Source organism: Salmo salar, chromosome 16 (genome assembly GCF_965601325.2).
Source record: "Salmo salar chromosome 16, fSalSal1, whole genome shotgun sequence".
NCBI classification, from domain to species: domain Eukaryota; kingdom Metazoa; phylum Chordata; class Actinopteri; order Salmoniformes; family Salmonidae; genus Salmo; species Salmo salar.
The window spans coordinates 19,776,223-19,794,781 of NC_138306.1; the positions used below are offsets into that span (position 1 = coordinate 19,776,223).

At 48.3% G+C, this 18,559-nt stretch overlaps 1 protein-coding gene across 2 annotated transcripts in view; it reads right to left on the reverse strand.

Annotated features, from left to right (window-relative positions):
- LOC106573315 (protein BANP) overlaps positions 1 to 18,559 on the reverse strand; it is a 72,613-nt gene that overhangs the window by 36,916 nt on the left and 17,138 nt on the right. For both annotated transcript variants that reach the window (XM_014148265.3, XM_014148264.3), the window contains exons 4-10: positions 13,216 to 13,415; positions 12,707 to 12,808; positions 12,303 to 12,475; positions 6,453 to 6,692; positions 4,071 to 4,232; positions 2,626 to 2,756; positions 284 to 355 (exon numbers count right to left, since the gene is read on the reverse strand). In XM_014148265.3, coding sequence (XP_014003740.1) covers positions 284 to 355; positions 2,626 to 2,756; positions 4,071 to 4,232; positions 6,453 to 6,692; positions 12,303 to 12,475; positions 12,707 to 12,808; positions 13,216 to 13,415 — 1,080 coding nt within the window. The remainder of the gene's footprint in view (positions 1 to 283; positions 356 to 2,625; positions 2,757 to 4,070; positions 4,233 to 6,452; positions 6,693 to 12,302; positions 12,476 to 12,706; positions 12,809 to 13,215; positions 13,416 to 18,559) is intronic.

Sequence of the window (18,559 nt, forward strand, 5' to 3'; positions counted from 1 at the left end):
TGAGTCTGACTCTCTTAGAGCCAACCCATTCTGTGCATGTGAGGCTGTCTAGTGAGAGACACAGACCATCTGGGTATTATTTGGAAACAAATAGTATAATAACCCATGCATAGGCAGGCGGTAGATATAAACAAGCACCATTAACATTTAACATCTGTTGACGGTGAACTCTGCCTAATGACTTTAATACTGGCTACCATTACTGACTATTAAAGTGGCCCTCAGTCACTCACTGAGATACCCGGATAGACAGACAGGCTGACGGGCAGACAGAAACACTTACCTCACTGTCCTGTGTGATCTGCACCTCTTCCCCCTGTGGGACCTGGGCAATATGGAGGTGTCCCTGAGGGATCTGATAATGGAAAGAGAGAACAAGATGAGAGAGAGAACAAGATGAGAGAACGAGAGGGGAAGAGAGAGAGAGAGAGAGAGAGAGAGAGAGAGAGAGAGAGAGAGAGAGAGAGAGAGAGAGAGAGAGAGAGAGAGAGAGAGAGAGAGAGAGAGAGAGAGAGAGAGAGAGAGAGAGAGAGAGAGAGAACAAGAACTCACAATGTGTGTGTGGCACCGTTAACACATACATCCACTCCCACCCCTCCACCATCAGCCTCTTGTCTGAGCCCTGCTGCCTGACAGATCCTATGCTTTACATTTCCTCCACTGCATTAGCAGCACTCGTAAATTTCAGGCTTGGCTGCACCCGCTAATACTCTGTAGAATATCAAGAGGGTAATAACTGCACAACGGTAACCTCCCCATCATGATTCACTCTCTCCCCACTAGGCCTAGACTCAAATACTATTTGAAATCTTTCAAAATGTACATTGAGCGTTTGCTCTAGCCTGCTTGGAGTGCCAGATGGGTGGGTTTTGCAGTTTACATTGGACCATTAAGCCAGGCAAGCTCAATCAAACACATAAGTATTTACAATTATTTCAAATAGTTTAACCCAGGTCTACTCACTAATACATATTTTTCTCATTTTTCTACATGATAATATTGCATTGGATATTAACGCAAAACTAATCTCTCATGGACAGACTAGCATCTTCCCAAATTACGCAAGATTGTAGTTCTGGGTCAACCGAGATGAACACAAAACTTTCACAAATAATGATCATTTCCTTTTTATAGTGCGCAAGGGTGGAATTCTGGACTTAGCCTGTTCTTAGCCTGTCGTTGTATGTACAACTATACTTCTCCCAAATAACAAAATAACTGTTTTTGTCATTTCTAGATTAGACTACTGCAATGCTCTACTTTCCGGCTACCCGGATAAAGCACTAAATAAACTTCAGTTAGTGCTAAACATGGCTGATAGAATCTTGACTAAAACCCCAAAATTTGATCATATTACTTCAGTGTTAGCCTCTCTACACTGGCTTTCTGTTAAAGCTAGGGCTGATTTCAAAGTTTTACTGCTAACCTATAAAGCATTACGTGGGCTTGCTCCTACCCATCTTTCTGATTTGGTCCTGCCGTACATACCTACTGTCTCCCTTGTTGTCTCTGCCTGATCTGCTCCCCTCTCTCCACTGGGATTCTCTGCCTCTAACCCTATTACAGTGGCTGAGTCACTGGCTTACTGGTGCTCTTCCATGCTGTCCCTAGGAGGGGTGCATCACTTGAGTGGGTTGAGTCACTGATGTGATCTTCCTGTCCGGGTTGGCGAGCCATCGGGTTCGTGCTGTGGGGGAGATCTTCGTGGGCTGTACTCAGCCTGTCTTAGGATGGTAGGTTGGTGGTTGAAGATATCCCTCTAGTGGTGTGGGGTCTGTACTTTGGCAAAGTGGGTGGGATTATATTCTGCCTGGTTGGCCCTGTCCGGGGGTATCATCGGACGGGGCCAGTGTCTCCTGACCCCTGCGGTCTCAAACTCCAGTAATTATGCTGCAATAGTTAATGTGTCGGGGGGATAGGGTCAATCTGTTATACCTGGGGGGAGTCTCTCTCTCACACACACACCCCCCCAGGACCATGCCTCAGGACTACCTGGCCTGATGACTCCTTGCTGTCCCCAGTCCACGTGGTCATGCTACTGCTCCAGTTTCAACTGTTCTGTCTGCGGCTATGAAACCCTGACCTGTTCACTGGACGTGCTACCTTGTCCTGGACCTGCTGTTTTGGACCCTCTCTCTACTGCACGTGCTGTCTCTAACTCTGAATGATCGGCTATGAATAGCCAACTTACATTTACTCCTGAAGTGCTGACATATTGCACCCTCTACAACCACTGTGATTATTATTATTTGACCCTGCTGGTCATCTATGAACATCTTGGCCATGTACTGTTATAATCTCCACCCGGCACAGCCAGAAGACGACTGGCCTAGGTTCTTCCTAGGTTCCTGCCTTTCTAGGGAGTTTTCCTAGCCACCATGCTAAGTTGTGTGTGCGCAGGGGTTTGTGAAGAGAAGAACCGAGACCAAAGGCAGAGAAATGGGGAGTGCAAAAGAAAAGAGGGGAAAAAGAGCGACCGAGAGAAATAGAAGACAGGGAGTAAGCCAGAGAGAGAAACAGGGCAGGTAAGAGAAGGAGAGAGAAGCAAAAGAGGATGAGATAGAGAGATTAACCTAAATAAATCAGGGCTGTAGGGCAGGATGGAGAGGAGAGTGTGACACTCACCACTTGGACCTGTCCATCCTCTCCTATGCGGTGGATCTGAACCTGTTGGACGGCCTGGTTGGCCAGGGTGTAGTGTAGAGTCTGCTGGGTCACCCCCTCCATGTGAGCCACCTCCGCCACAGCGCCACCCTCTGGGGAGGAAGGGCATTAGCACAGGGCAGGATGAGGCACTAGTGTAATGCAATAGAGTTAACAACAGTAAGGTATACTCCGGATAGAAGTTACCCAGCTCAGACACAGATCTAGGACCAGATTACTGACCGACTCCCCCAGATCCATTAGGTGGAAAGGGGGGGATAGCAAACTGAAATAAAAACCCATTCTCCTCCGGAGGAATACTTGGCAACAGCTCAGGCCATCTGCTGGATGATGGTGTGTGTTTATACTGTATCAATCATGTCTAAATACACAACAAGGACTCTCAAGCTAGCAGTCCAAACAGACTCATGACCCAGCGGCCAAACACAAACCCCCCGGTCTCAGTCTAAACACCCACCACTATCACACCCACGTCCCCCATCAGCCCACCATAGCTCCATCTATTATCTCATTGGGGGTGTGTGTGCTTGGTGTGTGTGATTAGTTTACACTGGTGCGTGCGTGCTCGCTATGAGAATATGTTTTTTTGTTGCTAGATTGATGTAGGCCTACATTCCACCACACTGATCATAAAAGGGATAAAGCAGGCCTAAATGACTCATTCTCAAAATAATAATATCATGGTATATAAAACACGAGGCACAGACATCTGACTGGTACAGCTCATATCATAGCTATGTGTTGCATTTCCTGCCAGTAAGAGGTCCATATTCCAACCTTCAGCATGACCACGGCTGTCTCTCAAATGCCACCCGTAATCCTATATAGTGCGCTACATTTGACCAGAGCCCTATGGGCCTTGATCAAAAGTAGTGCACTATATAGTGAATAGGATGCCATCTGGGACACAGCCTCAGGTATGTAAATAATCCCCAGCCCAGCCATTGGCAATGAGGCGAGAGCCTGGTGGCTCGTGGAGACTGTACTTTTGGTGTTAGCCCTCTCTCTACATTCATTAATAAATAACTGTTTAAAGTTAGTTTAAATGTCGAAGCAGTTTTATTAAGGTGAGTGTGAGAGAACGTGCTCTGCAGGGTGCATGGCCTGGGAAAAGAGCGGGCTGTGACTGTACACCCCTTGTGTGGGCTCACAGGATATTTGGGTTTCCCCTGCTGTCCCACTCTCTCTGGTCCGGGGTGAGAGGTGATGGATCACAGGGAGGGGAGGACAGGAGGCGTTGTTGTGTTGTGAAGATTAGAACCATCTGCTACACTCTGCATCTGCACTACTCACTGGGTTCCTTATACACCAACACTTACATAAGTGAGAGGAAAGACTAGTTTTACTATAAAGTGTGCGTGCGTGCGTGCGTGCGTGTGTGCGATGACCCCAGGTATCATGACTACCTGAGCTGCCTGGTGCGTTGGCGCTACGTCTGGAGAAGCTCTTGACCGCCAGACTCTGGCCGCGCTGCTTGCGTCTCCACGCCGTGCGACACTTGGAGTCGATGCTCTGCTTGATCCGGTACCAGTCCGACTCAGTGATGCCAAACTTATAGAACAGGTGACCTGAGGGGAACAAGGACCGAGGGCACATGTTAGGATGACTTCAGTTTAAGATGGTTAACTCACCATGACAAGGTAGAAATGGTCATAATAATTGCTTAAGATGGAGAGCGGTCCATGCCAAGTCTGTGTGTCGTTTGTACAGTGCAACCTTGTCCCACTAACAATGCAACTCTGCCTGAACTGTGAAAATGTCAGAAGCACTGAAAACTCTAGCTAGATTCTAAATCTGGTGGTCAAGGTACAGGTGGACATGTACCACTGCTAGTACTCATATCATCCCAATCTCCGACACTGGGGACCATGTAGGTGGATATATAACATGTGAGAGGGTGCGGTTATGTTAGCAGCTGGTTTGAGGGTGAGACAGAGGAGTTGACAGCTTCTTTCTACCCCGATTAACAAGGCTGCTATCACCCGAGGGGAAGAGTTGAGACACGAGGAGGGGGAAGGGGGTGTGGGGGTAGGCTTCTAGCACACACACACCAACACACAAAACGCCTGACATTCGTGTACAGGCACGAAAGGCAGGTGCTCTCTTACCAGTCCCAGTTGGACAGGCAGGCAGAGGAGTAGCTATGTTCCCATTAACTTGTCCAGCGATTTTTGGTCGACATTTAGAAAGGTCGCATATAAAATAGATGTGACAATTGCCTGCTTGGGTGAGTTTCCATTTAACCATTGTGTCAATAAAAACAGCTGGACTTAATGATGTCACACCAACAAAACATTTTTTAGAAAAACCTAGTGTCGAATAAAAATGTAGTGGTTGAAGTGTTTACCCATTTAGGCAAATTGCATATTAATACATTGGCAACTGCCACCTATCTGTTTCAGGTCTCAGGTAGCCCGTGAAAGACAGCATGGATAGAATGCAATAATTTATATTTGCCATATTCTAACAATTGTCATGCGCCAAAGTATCAGCATGGTCTGTGCATTGGTGACACTTGCACTCCTGTACATCTGAAATAATTGGATGGTTAAACTTGCCAGCCAAACAGAAAAGCAAGGCGAAGCAATTCAGGCATGGGTAAACATTTTTATAGTAAGAAAAATAGTATTGGGCATTTAAAATTAAATGTTGGGTGGAACATTATAGTTACGGGGTGACATTATGTGCCATGTGTACCTTCAAAATGATTTGGCAATCATCATTTATAAGAAAAAACACCGTTTCCATCATAGTTTATCGCAATAAAGAAAGTTTGTCGACAGAAAAATTAACCTGTCGAACGGATACAAAATGTTGGCGATCTTTAGAACATTTCTGCTATATCTGCCGTTTCCATTGAACATGCAACGATTTTTTTGTGACGTTGCTTTTGCCAGATAAACCTGGGTCAATGGAAACATGCCTACTGTGAGTGAGTCACCTGGCCCTGCTCCAGCCCCCACATAACTCAGTGTCAGCCCAAATCTGTCTCCACACACAGGTACACACACACACACACACACACACACACACACAGATACACACACACAGGTACACACACACCATACCTGAATTGCATAAACACACACCTGAATTACACAAAGACACACACAAAACACCTGCATCATACAAGTGCACACACACACACACACCAACGCACTCCGCCACTCCTGCACGGCACCTGCGATCAACAAACAGTAATAGATGTGGGGAGACAGAGTCCAAATCTCTCACCACACACACACACACACACACACACACACACACACACACACACACACAAAAGACTACTCCCAATAAATACTCCTCTACCACAGCCAGCCTCCCCTGGCTCCCCTCCAGCTTCCCTCATTACCCATTTAAGCTTAATTAGGAATCAAAGGGGTCAGCGCATTAGCTACGGCCCCATCATGAACACTCCGACCTACATGTGCTTGTCAATTGGAGTTTGGTATGTTGTAAAATGTGTTACGCATGAATGCATGTGTTGTTCTAACCTGCCTGGGGAATGCAGAGAGATTCAGGTCTCACTGGATGGAACTGGAGCTACACTACAACATGGGTCAGTGCTATCTTAACAGGTAACACAGGAGCATTTGGAGTTGAGGTTGTGGCTGTTGTGACAAGTGGTTGATGACAGGGTCAAAGGGTAACCTAAGTGCTAGAGGGTGAAGGGATTGAGCCCTGCCGATGATACATCTATGGGGAAAGATGAATCAAATAGTCACTGACAGCTGGTGCCATGTCAAGCGTGTGTGTGAGTGAGTGGGTTGGTGTCCGTGACTCACAGCGTATGCCGTAGATCATGAGCGGGTCCAGCTGCTTCTTGCCGTGCTTGCCCTGTCCTGACAGGTTGGACATGGCCTGCACTTCGCGGTGGAAAAGGTAGTCCAGCAGCGTCAGCGCCATCTTCTCCGCTGTGCGGCAGTTGGTGCTGAGGTGGAGCATGTCGCCCGGCAACACTGGGCAGCGCACACGCATCTCTGCATTGTTCTCGTCGCCAAGCCACGTACCTGCTGGGTAGTCGTCTATAAAGAGAGGTGAAAGGGGAAGTTAAGTGGGTGGGTGGGTGCAGTGATAAAAGTTATAACCCCCAAAACTACTCTGGGTATAACCCCCAAAACTATATAAACAAAAGTATGTGGACACCCCTTCAAATTAGTGGATTTGGCTATTTCAGCCACACCCGTTGCTGACAGGTATATACAAATCGAGCACACAAACATGCAATCTCCATAGACAAACATTGGCAGTAGAATGCCCTTACTGAAGAGCTCAGTGACTTTCAATGTGGCACAGTCATTGGATGACACCTTTCCAACATGTCAGTTCATCAAATGTCTGCCCTGTTAGAGCTGCCCCGGTCAACTATAAGTGCTGTTATTGTGAAGTGGAAACGTCTAGGAGCAACAACAGCTCAGCCGCAAAGTGTTAGGCCACACAAGCTCCCAGAACTGGAACACCGAGTCCTGATGTGCGTAAAAATTGTCTGTCCTCGGTTGCAACACTCACTAGCGAGTCCCAAAGTGCCTCTGGAACCAACGTCAGCACAAGAACTGTTAATCGGGAGCTTCATGAAATGGCTTTCCATGGCCAAGCAGCCGCACAGAAGCCTAAGATCACCATGCGCAATGCCAAGCGTTGGCTGGAGTGGTGTAAAGCTCACCGCCATTGGACTCTGGAGCAGTGGAAACGAGTTCTCTGGAGTGATGAATTACGCTTCACCATTTTGCAGTCCAACAGATGAATCTGGGTTTGGCGGATGCCAGGAGAACGCCACCTGCCCCAATGCATAGCGCCAACTGTAAAGTTTGGTGGAGGAGGAATAATTGTCTGGGACCGTTTTACACTAAAACATACAATGACATTCTAAACGATTTTGTGCTTCCAACTTTGTGGCAACAGTTTGGGGAAGGCTATTCCCTTTTTCAGCATGACAATGCCCCCTTTCACGAAGCCAGGTCCATACAGAAATGGTTTGTTGAGATCGGTGTGGAAGAACTGGACTGGCCTGCACAGAGCCCTGACCTTAACCCCATCGAACACCTTTGGGATGAATTGGAACGCCGACTACAAGCCAAGCCTAATCGCCCAACATCAGTGCCCAACCTCACTAATGCTCGTGGCTGAATGGAAGCAAGTCCCTGCAGAAATGTACCAACATCTAGTGGAAAGCCTTCTCAGAAGAGTGGAGGCTGTTACAGCAGCAAAGGGGGGGACCAACTCCATATTAATGTCCATGATTTTGGAATGAGATGTTGGACGAGCAGGTGTCCACATAACAGTAAACCGCTGCTCGGCCTTTTTAACAACACTATCAACAAGGCAGGTCCTAGTTTTGTCGCACCTGGACTAATGTTCAGTCCTGTGGTCAGGTGCCATAAAGAGAGATTACAATCGGCTCAGAACAGGGCAGCACAGCTGGCCCTTAAAATGTACACGGAGAGCTAATATTAATAATATGCATGTAAATCTCTCATGGCTCAAAGTGGAGGAGAGATTGACTTCATCACTACTTGTTTTTTTAAGAAGTGTTGACATGCGGAATGCATCGCGGTGTCCGTTTAAACTACTAGCACAATGCTCGGACACCCATGCATACCCCACAAGACATGACACCAAAGGTCTCTTCACAACCGAAGTCTAGAACAGACTTTTGGAGGCACACAGCACTACATAGAGACATGACTACATGGAACTCTATTCCTCATCAGGTAACTGATGCAAGCAGTACAAATACACCTTATGGAACAGCAAGGACCGTGAAGAAACACAGGCACACGCTTACACATGATAAGACACGCACTCTACACACACGTACACATTCATTTTGTATATACGTGGTAGTAGAGTAGTTGCCTGAGGGAACACAATGTGTTGTGGAAAATGTTATGAAATGTCATGTAATATTTTAAATTGTATTTAAGTGCCTTAATGTTGCTGGACCCCAGGAAGAGTAGCTGCTGTCAAGGACTTTTGGTCATGTAGTGTATGTGTGTATTTGTAGGTCGGTGTCTACAATACATATTTGTGTGAAGCAGTAATAGCTCTAACACCTTTTCATGGGTGAATGTTTTTGGGCTGAATGTTTTAATGAATATTTATTCTGATGTCTACTCTATGTATCGACACAGTAACACACATGCACATAAGAAAACACACAGAGAGCAAAAATACTTCACAGGTAGGCCTACACCACGTTTTGTTTCTCTTTACATACCAACTTTATTATTACACAATCCTGTGTGATCAATATGATCCTTTCTCTGTATGAATGTATTTTGTGGCAGCCTACAGATAGATACATGGAGGTATAAATTAAGTGTAAATTGACATCAATAATGTACCTGTGTCCCCCTTAACAAAAATATGACAACGCAAATACATACTTGGTAAAAAATATATATATATATAAAAAAATCTAAATAGAAGCCTAGACCTTCACTATCTCTGCTACTGCTGATACCACAGCACAGCCTTGTGGAGACCATCAGGAGTACACCAACACACAGTTCTAGAGGTTATTATGAGTGTTGTGACATTCTCTAACAATAGGAATCTCCCTGGGGCATTACAGAGTTCAACAAGGAAACAACACACTTCCTACGGGATAGCTATATCTATCTACACAGAGTGTAAAAAAACATTATGCTCTTTCCATGACATAGACTGACCAGGTGAACACCATGATCCCTTATTGATGTCACCTGTTAAATCCACTTCAAAATCAGTGTAAATGAAGGGGAGGAAACAGGTTAAAGAAGGATTTTGAGACATGGATTGTATAGGTGTGCCATTCAGAGGGTGAATGGGCAAGACAATATTTAAGTGCCTTTGAACAGGGTATGGTAGTAGGTGCCAGGCACACCGGTTTGTGTTGAGAACTGCAACACTGCTAGGTTTTTTACACTTAATAGATTCCCATGTGTATCAAGAATGGTCCACACCTATAGAGGCGAGGTGCTGGCTAGCGGAGTGGAACACGTAAAAAAATAATGGAGAGGTCTGCAAGGCTGTAGGAGCTCAGATGCAAAAATAATGTCCAACGTTTCGACAGACAAGCTGTCTTCATCAGGGTATCAAGAATGGTCCACCACCCAAAAGACATCCAGCCAACTTGACACAACTTTTGAAGCATTGGAGTCAACATGGGCCAACATCCCTGTGGAATGCTATTGACACCTTGTAGAGTCCATGCCCCGATGAATTGAGGATTGTATGAGGGATAAATGGGGAGCGCAACTCAATATTAGGAAGGTGTTCTTAATGTTTTGTACACTCAGTGTATATACACTACTGTTCAAAAGTTTGGGGTCACTTAGAAATGTCCTTGTTTTCCATGAAAACATACATGGAATGAGTTGCAAATGAATAGGAAATAGTCAAGATGTTGACAAGGTTATAAATAATGATTTTTAATTGAAATAATAATAATGGTCCTTCAAACTTTGCTTTCGTCAAAGAATCCTCCATTTGCAACAATTACAGCCTTGCAGACCTTTGGCATTCTAGTTGTCAATTTGTTGAGGTAATCTGAAGAGATTTCACCCCATGCTTCCTGAAGCACCTCCCACAAATTTGATTGGCTTGATGGGCACTTTTTATGTACCATACGGTCAAGCTGCTCCCACAACAGCTTAATAGGGTTGAGATCCGGTGACCGTGTTGGCCACTCCATTATAGACAGAATACCAGCTGACTGCTTCTTCCCTAAATAGTTATTGCATAGTTTAGAGCTGTGCTTTGGGTCATTGTCCTGTTGTAGGAGGAAATTGGCTGCAATTAACCGCCATCCACAGGGTATGGCATGGCGTTGCAAAATGGAGTGATAACCTTCCTTCTTCAAGATCCCTTTTACCCTGTACAAATCTCCCACTTTACCAGCACCAAAGCACCCCCAGACCATCACATTGCCTCCACCATGCTTGACAGATGGCGTCAAGCACTCCTCCAGCATCTTTTCATTTTTTCTATGTCTCACGAATGTTCTTCTTTGTGATCCGAACACCTCAAACTTAGATTTGTCTGTCCGTAACACTTTTTTCCAATCTTCCTCTGTCCAGTGTCTGTGTTCTTTTGCCCATCTTAATATTTTATTTTTATTGGCCAGTCTGAAATATGGCTTTTTCTTTGCAACTCTGCCTAGAAGGCCAGCATCCCGGAGTCGCCTCTTCACTTGACGTTGAGACTGGTGTTTGGCGGGTACTATTTAAAGAAGCTGAAGTTAAGGACTTGTGAGGTGTCTGTTTCTCAAACTAGACACTCTAATGTACTTGACCTCTTGCTCAGTTGTGCACCGGGACCTCCCAGTCCTCTTTCTATTCTGGTTAGAGCCAGTTTGCACTGTTCTGTGAAGGGAGTAGTACAGTGTTGTACGAGATCTTCAGTTTCTTGGTAATTTCCCACAAGGAATAGCCTTCATTTCTCAGAACAAGAATAGACTGACGAGTTTCAAAAGAAAGTCTTTGTTTCTGGACATTTTGAGCCTGTAATCAAACCCACAAATGCTGATGCCCCAGATACTCAACTAGTCTAAAGGTCAGTTTTATTGCTTCTTTAAATCAGCACGACTGTTTTCAGCTGTGCTAACATAATTGCAAAAGGGTTTTCTAATGATCAATTAGCCTTTTAAAATTATAAACTTGGATTAGCCAACACAATGTGCCATTGGAACACAGTGATGGTTGCTGATAATGGGCCTCTGTACACCTACGTAGATATTCAGGTACAATAGTCATTTACAACATTAACAATGTCTACAGTGTATTTATGATCAATTTGATGTTATTTTAATGGTCAAAAAATGGGCTTTTCTTTCAAAAACAAGGACATTTTTAAGTGACCCCAAGCTTTTGAGAGGTGTGGAGAATTTGTTCTTAACTGACTTGCCTAGTCAAATAAAAATAAATAAATAAAAAGTGGAAGGATCTCGCACACACGCACACCCTTTTTGAAAGCCACATGGTGCCCTCCGGCTAACACTGACAAAGACACGTCACCATGGAAACTTGCAGCTGCAAATAAATGAATATGTATGCATGGAACGTCTTTGAAGCTAACCAAGGAACTTCCAGAAACCACTCAAAACAGCCCAAACAACAAAAACAACAGCATGAGCTGCAGAGTGAGAGACTTTGCTCAATCAGAAAAACATTTCCTCTCCTCAGGCGTGTCAGTGACCATTGGGAAAGCCGCTGACTCGACAGAGTGAGACCATCCTAGAAGACTTAAAAACAGTCTGTGTGAGACACTAGCTACAACAGATGGGAATGCGCTGGGAATGATACAGACTGAAACGTCAACACAGCACCATTATACACGAACACAGGTGGTAGTATTTGGGCGTTAAGGAAGAAGTGCCAGGCAACATATCACATCCAGAAATCAAATTCCAGCTGCATTGGAGTTCAAATGTGTTGATGTATCTGTCTAACTAAGAAGACTCTAGCCCGATTCACAAAATGGGGACAGGGATGAAAAGATCAAGTGGCTTTTTCTTTACAATGCACACTTCAAACCATGTTTGGGACATGTGTGTGGTTTCTGAGTTTCTCTGTGTGTGCATGTTTCTGGTTTTCTGTGAAGGTTTGTGTATGTGCATGCATGTATCACGTGTGCACGCTCCGACAGGGTCGTACCCTCGGAGTTGAGGGTGATCAGGGTGACGTTCTGGGTGCTCTGGGAGTTGTTGGCCTGGCCACTGTTGGACACTGAGTCGCTGGCCTCTGATCCGCTCTCCTGTTCCTCCTGGCTGTCCTCCGGCGCCGGTACCTTCACCAAGAACGTGTTCTGCCTCCGCCCGCCCACTGTGCTGATGGAACAAACACAGAGGCTTAGTTAGAGCGAGGTATCAACACAGGGACCCATAGGCCGAGCCAAACTGCATTCCACTGGGTTCTGTTTGAGTCACTAAACTCTGCAGGTTTCATAGGACCACCATGTTACGACGGTTCTGTGTATATCAGACTTTAGATCACAGTTTCATGCACAACAGTATTTGTTCTATATGCGATTCTAAAAAAAACAGGTGTCAGTCACTCACTTGCTAAGGAGGTTCTCCAGTGAATCTGCCCCTCGAGTTACTGACTCCTCCTGACCCTTCGGTCGGTCTTGGCTCACTATCACATTGGTCTGTGGAACAACACTGCAGGGGCAGATGTGGAATTCTTCTGTGTCAAATACCTCAACAGGCTCCAGTGTCAAATTGTGTTCATGGGAATAAGTGCATTCTACTTAAGCACTCACTTGAAAGAGAATGAGTACTCCCTCACCCCTCATAAAGTACAAGTCAACCAGTGTCAACATCCTCCAGTGTATCACCCTTTGTCTCCAAGTCCTCATCTCACCCTGACCAGTCCCAGAATTCTATCCCACCATGATCCCCAGTCCTATCCAGGTTGTATTCATTAGGCACCAGAAGAAAACAGACTGAGACAGAAAAGACTACCTGGACATGTCCAATAAGAAACTCTCATTTTTGTTTGTCATGGCAAAATGGCCTGCTACGATATACCCTAATGAATATGGACCCGGGTCCACACTTCAACTCACCAGCGCACTTTGTTCCAGGTCTGGGTGGCCCCCAGAGGGGAGCCGGCCACCATAGGGACCTGGATGGGTGCCTGGTTCTTGTTGACCACGGCATCCAGCTTCTTCTCCAGGGTCCGGCACGTGACCTCTACCATCTGCAACTTGGCCTCCATGTTGTCCAGACGCTGGCAGATCGTCTGGCTGATGGAGTACAACAAGGTCTGGAGAGTGGAAGAGGGAAAGAGTGAGAGTGAGAGAGAGTTGTGTGTGTGGGTGTGTGTGTGTGTGTGTGTGTGTGTGTGTGTGTGTGTGTGTGTAAATGCATGTTACACATTGGTGGTTGTTGAAGTAAGTTCCCTTCTTTACAATGAGCTTAGAGACTAAGCACTACAGTAGCCCTATTCTTACAATCTTCAGTTTTCGTTCTTCTTCTATAGTATTATGGCGGACCGCAAACAAAAGTTAAAGCTGCATGCCACCACCTACTTTACAATCTATTATACATGGTGATACAAAAGGGGAAAAAATACCCTACCAACTATTAACCGTCATTAAAAAAACACCACCCCATTGCACTACTTTATCAGTATCTAATCCTACCCCAGGCCGACAGCCTGGGAGGACAGAACACTACCATTCAACACCCCCTGTAACGCTTCTGCAGTAAAATATCATAATCCCAAATACTTCTCTGCAGCTGGCATCACAACGAAGGTTACAAATATAACCACGGTTATGTGAGCTATATGGATCACTCCAATATATTGGCATCACTCCGCGGTGGAGGGATACATCTGAGGTGAGGATTTACAGATTTACTCCCGTGTACACCTGTGTCACGGCTGGGGTCCGCCCCTATATATAGACCCAATGGCCGCAACTCACATTCTCTACATCATTTTTGAGGCGCTTCTAGCACTGTAGAGGATTGGAGTGATCCATATAGCTCACAATCAATATATATAGGTAACATTGGTTATGGTTAACTGTATCGGATCACTACAATATATTGGTATACCCGTACCAGATTTAGTCGGTGCTAGAGGGACCTGGCCAGCCAGCAGTGAAGTCCCAGCGCGGGATCGAGACGCAGGGGCCGTCAATGTGGAAGGGGAGGCGACGCCCAGGACCGCTGAACCAACCGCAGAGGGAGGTGCCACATTTACCCGATAGTACCTAGCAAAGATGCAAGAGGAAGCCCAGCTGGCCGCAGCACAGAAATCAGCGAGGGGCACTCCTCTCAGTAGAGCCCAGGACGCTCATGTTGAATGTGCCAGCACAGATCCCAGCACTGGCCTGCCAGCCAGGCGGTATGCTATCGCAACCGTGTCACGATCCAGTGAGAGAGCCTCTGCTTTGACAGGCCAGCGCCTAGGACTCTCTCACCATAGCAGACAAAGAGCTGGCCTGTTGTTCTCACTGACCCTGTCCGCTCCACATAGGCATAGGCAGCCAGTGCCCGCACAGGGCACAGCATGCCGGAGGGAGGCCCAGACTCCCCCCACCACTGCCAGGGGGTCGTAAGCAAACAGAATAAAAGTGATGTTCACATGCCTGTCTGACAGAACCTTCAGGAGGAATGAAGGGTTGGGGCAGAGATACACTCCTCCCACCGGGGTCCATTCGGTAGCACTCAGAACAGACCGAAAGAGCATGGAGCTCACCCACCCTCTTCATGGAAGTAATCGCTACCAAGAAAGCCATCTTCATAGTGAGGTGTTTCACTGAGGCAGACTCCAACGGCTTTGCCAAAGCTGCCAAGCTCACATCCAGATCCCAGCTCGCCCTTGAGCGGGTCCTAGGTGGACGCAGTTGACGAACCCCCTTCATAAACCTAGAGACCAAAGGATGGCGGCCCACTGGCCTGTCCATCCACCCCACATGGCAGGCAGATGTGTCGGCCAAATACCCTCTCAGTGTAGAGGCTGCCAAGCCCTCATCCAAGCGAGACTGCAGGTATTGGAGGACATACTGCACCCCGCATGACTTGGGCACAACCTCAATACCAGTGCACAAAGAGTAGAACAACCGCCAGCGCATCTGGTATGTCACGGTTGTAGTTGGTGCCCTTGCGCTCTGCATGGTCTTCATTACACCCTCCTGTACTCCTAACATGGACCATTGGTGCTGTTCAGCAGCCAAGCCCACAGACTGAGGCGGTGCGGGCTCAGATACCACAGAGTTCCCCCGGCCCGAGACAGCAGGTCGGGTCTCAGGGGCAGTTGCCAAGGTGTCCCAGACAACAGGGACAGGAGAAGGCTGAACCAGGGTCGTCCGGGCCAGTATGGGGCCACCACTAGCAGACGATGCTCCGCCATCCAGGTCCTGTCCACAGCCTGGGTCAGGAGAAAAGGGGGGAATGCGTAAAGCTCCAGCCCTGGCCAATCATTAGCCAGAGCATCCAAGCCCAGAGGCCCTGGTGGCTCTGACATGGAGTACCACAAGGGGCAGTTTGCATTGTCCAGGGAGGCGAACCGGTCCACCTGCACCCTCCCGAACTTGTCCCACAGGTGCTGCACCACCTGGGGATGTTGGCTCCAGTCCCAAGGTAGCGGGCCCTCCCTCGAGAGCATATCCGCTGCCACATTCAGGATGCCATGTACATGCGCTGTGTGTAGACGCTAAACGTCCCTGAGCCCAGAGAAAGAGCTCCCGTGCCATAAGATGGAGGCGGTGGGACCTCAGTCCACCCTGATGGTTGATGTAAGCCACCAGTGTTGTTGTCCGTTCTCACCAGGACATTCCCTTCAGATGTGGAAGGAAAGACCGCAGGGCCAGCAGTACAGCTCGGAGCTGTAGTGTATTGATGTGCCTGCCGCTCCAAGGGGGTAGCCAACAGCCGCTGGCCGACCTGCCCTTGGTCACCCCCCCCCCCCCCCCCCCCACAGCCAATCTGGGAGACGTCTGTGCTGACCAGCTCCCGGTGGCACATCCTCAGCATCTCCACCCCACCTGAGAGAAAGGAGCAACAGCGCCACCTCAACAATGCCGTGTGGCACTGTGCGGTCATCTGCAGCTGGCGGTGACGGTGGCGCTTTGGGTGCAACCGGTGGGAGTTGAACCACCATTGAAGAGGCCGGAGATGGAGCAGGCCCAGGGGAATCAGCAACGAGGCCGCCGTCAGCAAGACCAACAGGCAATGGCAGGTCAGGGTGGATACCACCCGCCCATGCCGAAAGTGGTCGAGACAAGATAAGATCGCCTGAACCCTTCTGGTGGGCAGGCGTGCTCTCATGAGGACTGAGTCCAGTTCCATGTCAAAGAAGGCCACCCTCTGGGCCACCCTTCGGCACTTTTTAATATATATATATATATATATATATATATATATATATATATTTTTTTTTTTACTTTTACTCCTTTTCCTTCCCAATTTTGTGTTATCCAATTGGTAGTTACAGTCTTATCTCATCGCTGTAACTCCCGTACGGACTTGGGAGAGGCGAAGGTCGAGAGCCGTGCATCCTCCGAAACACAACCCAGCCAAGCCACACTGCTTCTTGACACAATGCCCGCTTAACCCGGAAGCCAGCCGCACCAATGTGTCAGAGGAAACACCGTACACCTGGCAACCGTGTCAGCGTGCATTGTGCCCGGCTTGCCACAGGAGTCACTAGAGTGCGATGGGACAAGAACATCCCTGCCAGCCAAACACTCCCCTAACCCGGACGACGCTGGGCCAATTTTGCACCACCCCATAGGTCTCCCGGTCGCGGCTGGCTGCGACAGAGCCTGGACTCGAACCAGGATCTCTAGTGGTACAGCTAGCACTGCGATGCAGTGCCTTAGACCACTGCGGCACTCGGGAGGCAGACGACTCGTCATTTACAGTAATGCCCAGCCCACCGATGTGGGTCAGGAACATGTCTCAGTCTGACTGGACTTGGGTCTTGGTCAGGACACAAATCAGCCATTCGTCCAGGTAATTGAGGATCAACAATCCTCTGGACGTGAGAGGTGCCAGGACAGCGTCCATGCACTTTGTGAAAGTGTGGGGTACCAAGGAGAGGCCGAAGGGAAGAACCACGAATTCGTAAGCCATCCATTCGAAAGTGAATCGGAGGTACTGTCAATGAGCTGGGTGAACAGGAACATGGAGGTACACATCCCTCAGTTCCAGCGTCACAAACCACTAGTCCCTGGACACGGCCTGCAACACGCGGGCAGCATATAGAACCTCAGTATCTTCAAATACCCAGTGAGGTTGCGGAGGTCCAGAATCGGTCGAAATCCTGCGTCTCTTTTTGGGACCACAAAATAAGTGGAGTAGAACCCACCTAGCCATTCTGATGTCTCGATCCTGCAGATGGCACCCTTGTCCAGAAGTAAGGAGATCTCCAGCCACGGGGTTTTCTTCAGGGGGTCAGCCACCGTGGTGACACGAAGGCCCCTGAAGGACGGGGGCCGGCAGTGTAATTGGAGTCGGTACCCCTCAAGCATTTTGGACAACACCCAGAGAGACTCCACATTCTTTGAGACCAGGAGAAGCGGCCGAGGCCGGGGAAGGGTGTGTCAGGGGTCCTGCCAGGGCCCTCCTCTCCTCTGGCACCACGAGCGCCTGGGTCCCACAGGCATGTCCCTATGGCGGTGACGGTTGACAGGTTGTTGCTCCACCGCGCGCTGTGCCCCTCCCCGCTGTCGTCCCTCAGCACGAGGCCATGGGGCAGGAGAGGGACCCCACTGTCGTTCGGGTGCAGGTGGAAGGTGACGGTCCATCTGCCTTGGACCCGGTGCCTGAGGCAGTGACATGAACCATCTCAGGGTCTCCCGGTCCCTACGAGCCTTATCGGTCTGCTCCAGAACGTTATCAACCCCTGGGGTAATGGGGAGAGTAGCTCTGGAGAGCAGCTGGCAGATGGCAGATTGGGCCAACCAGAGATGGCGCCGGGAAGTAACCACCTGCGCCATGGCCCATCCGTTGGCGCAGGCCACATCCCTCTGGAGCAGGGAAACCAGGCGAGACACCTCCATCGCTTCCCGGAGGAACTCCCCGCAGCCAGGGCAACAGAGTCTGCAGGTAGGTTTGCAGCAGCATGGCCGCTTTTGTAAGGCAGCCAACAGAGCAGAGGGATCCAATATGTGGCTTTCAAGTCCACATCAAAGACTCTGGGGGGTCCCGGCTTCAGTCGCAGGTTCCACACTATAATCTCCCAGTCCGGGAGGACCATGGCAGCTATCATGGCGTCCATGGTTGGGTACTCCCGGAGGCCGAGTGACTCGTAACATAACTCCATGGTCCAGTCTTTGCTGTGAGTCGGAAGAGCCCCCTGACAGAGGCCCAGTTCTCCTGAAAGGGCTCGCAGAACTCAGCAGAGATGGGGACAGATGGAGAGTCATCACTGTCCACCAGTTTGATGTCCAATGC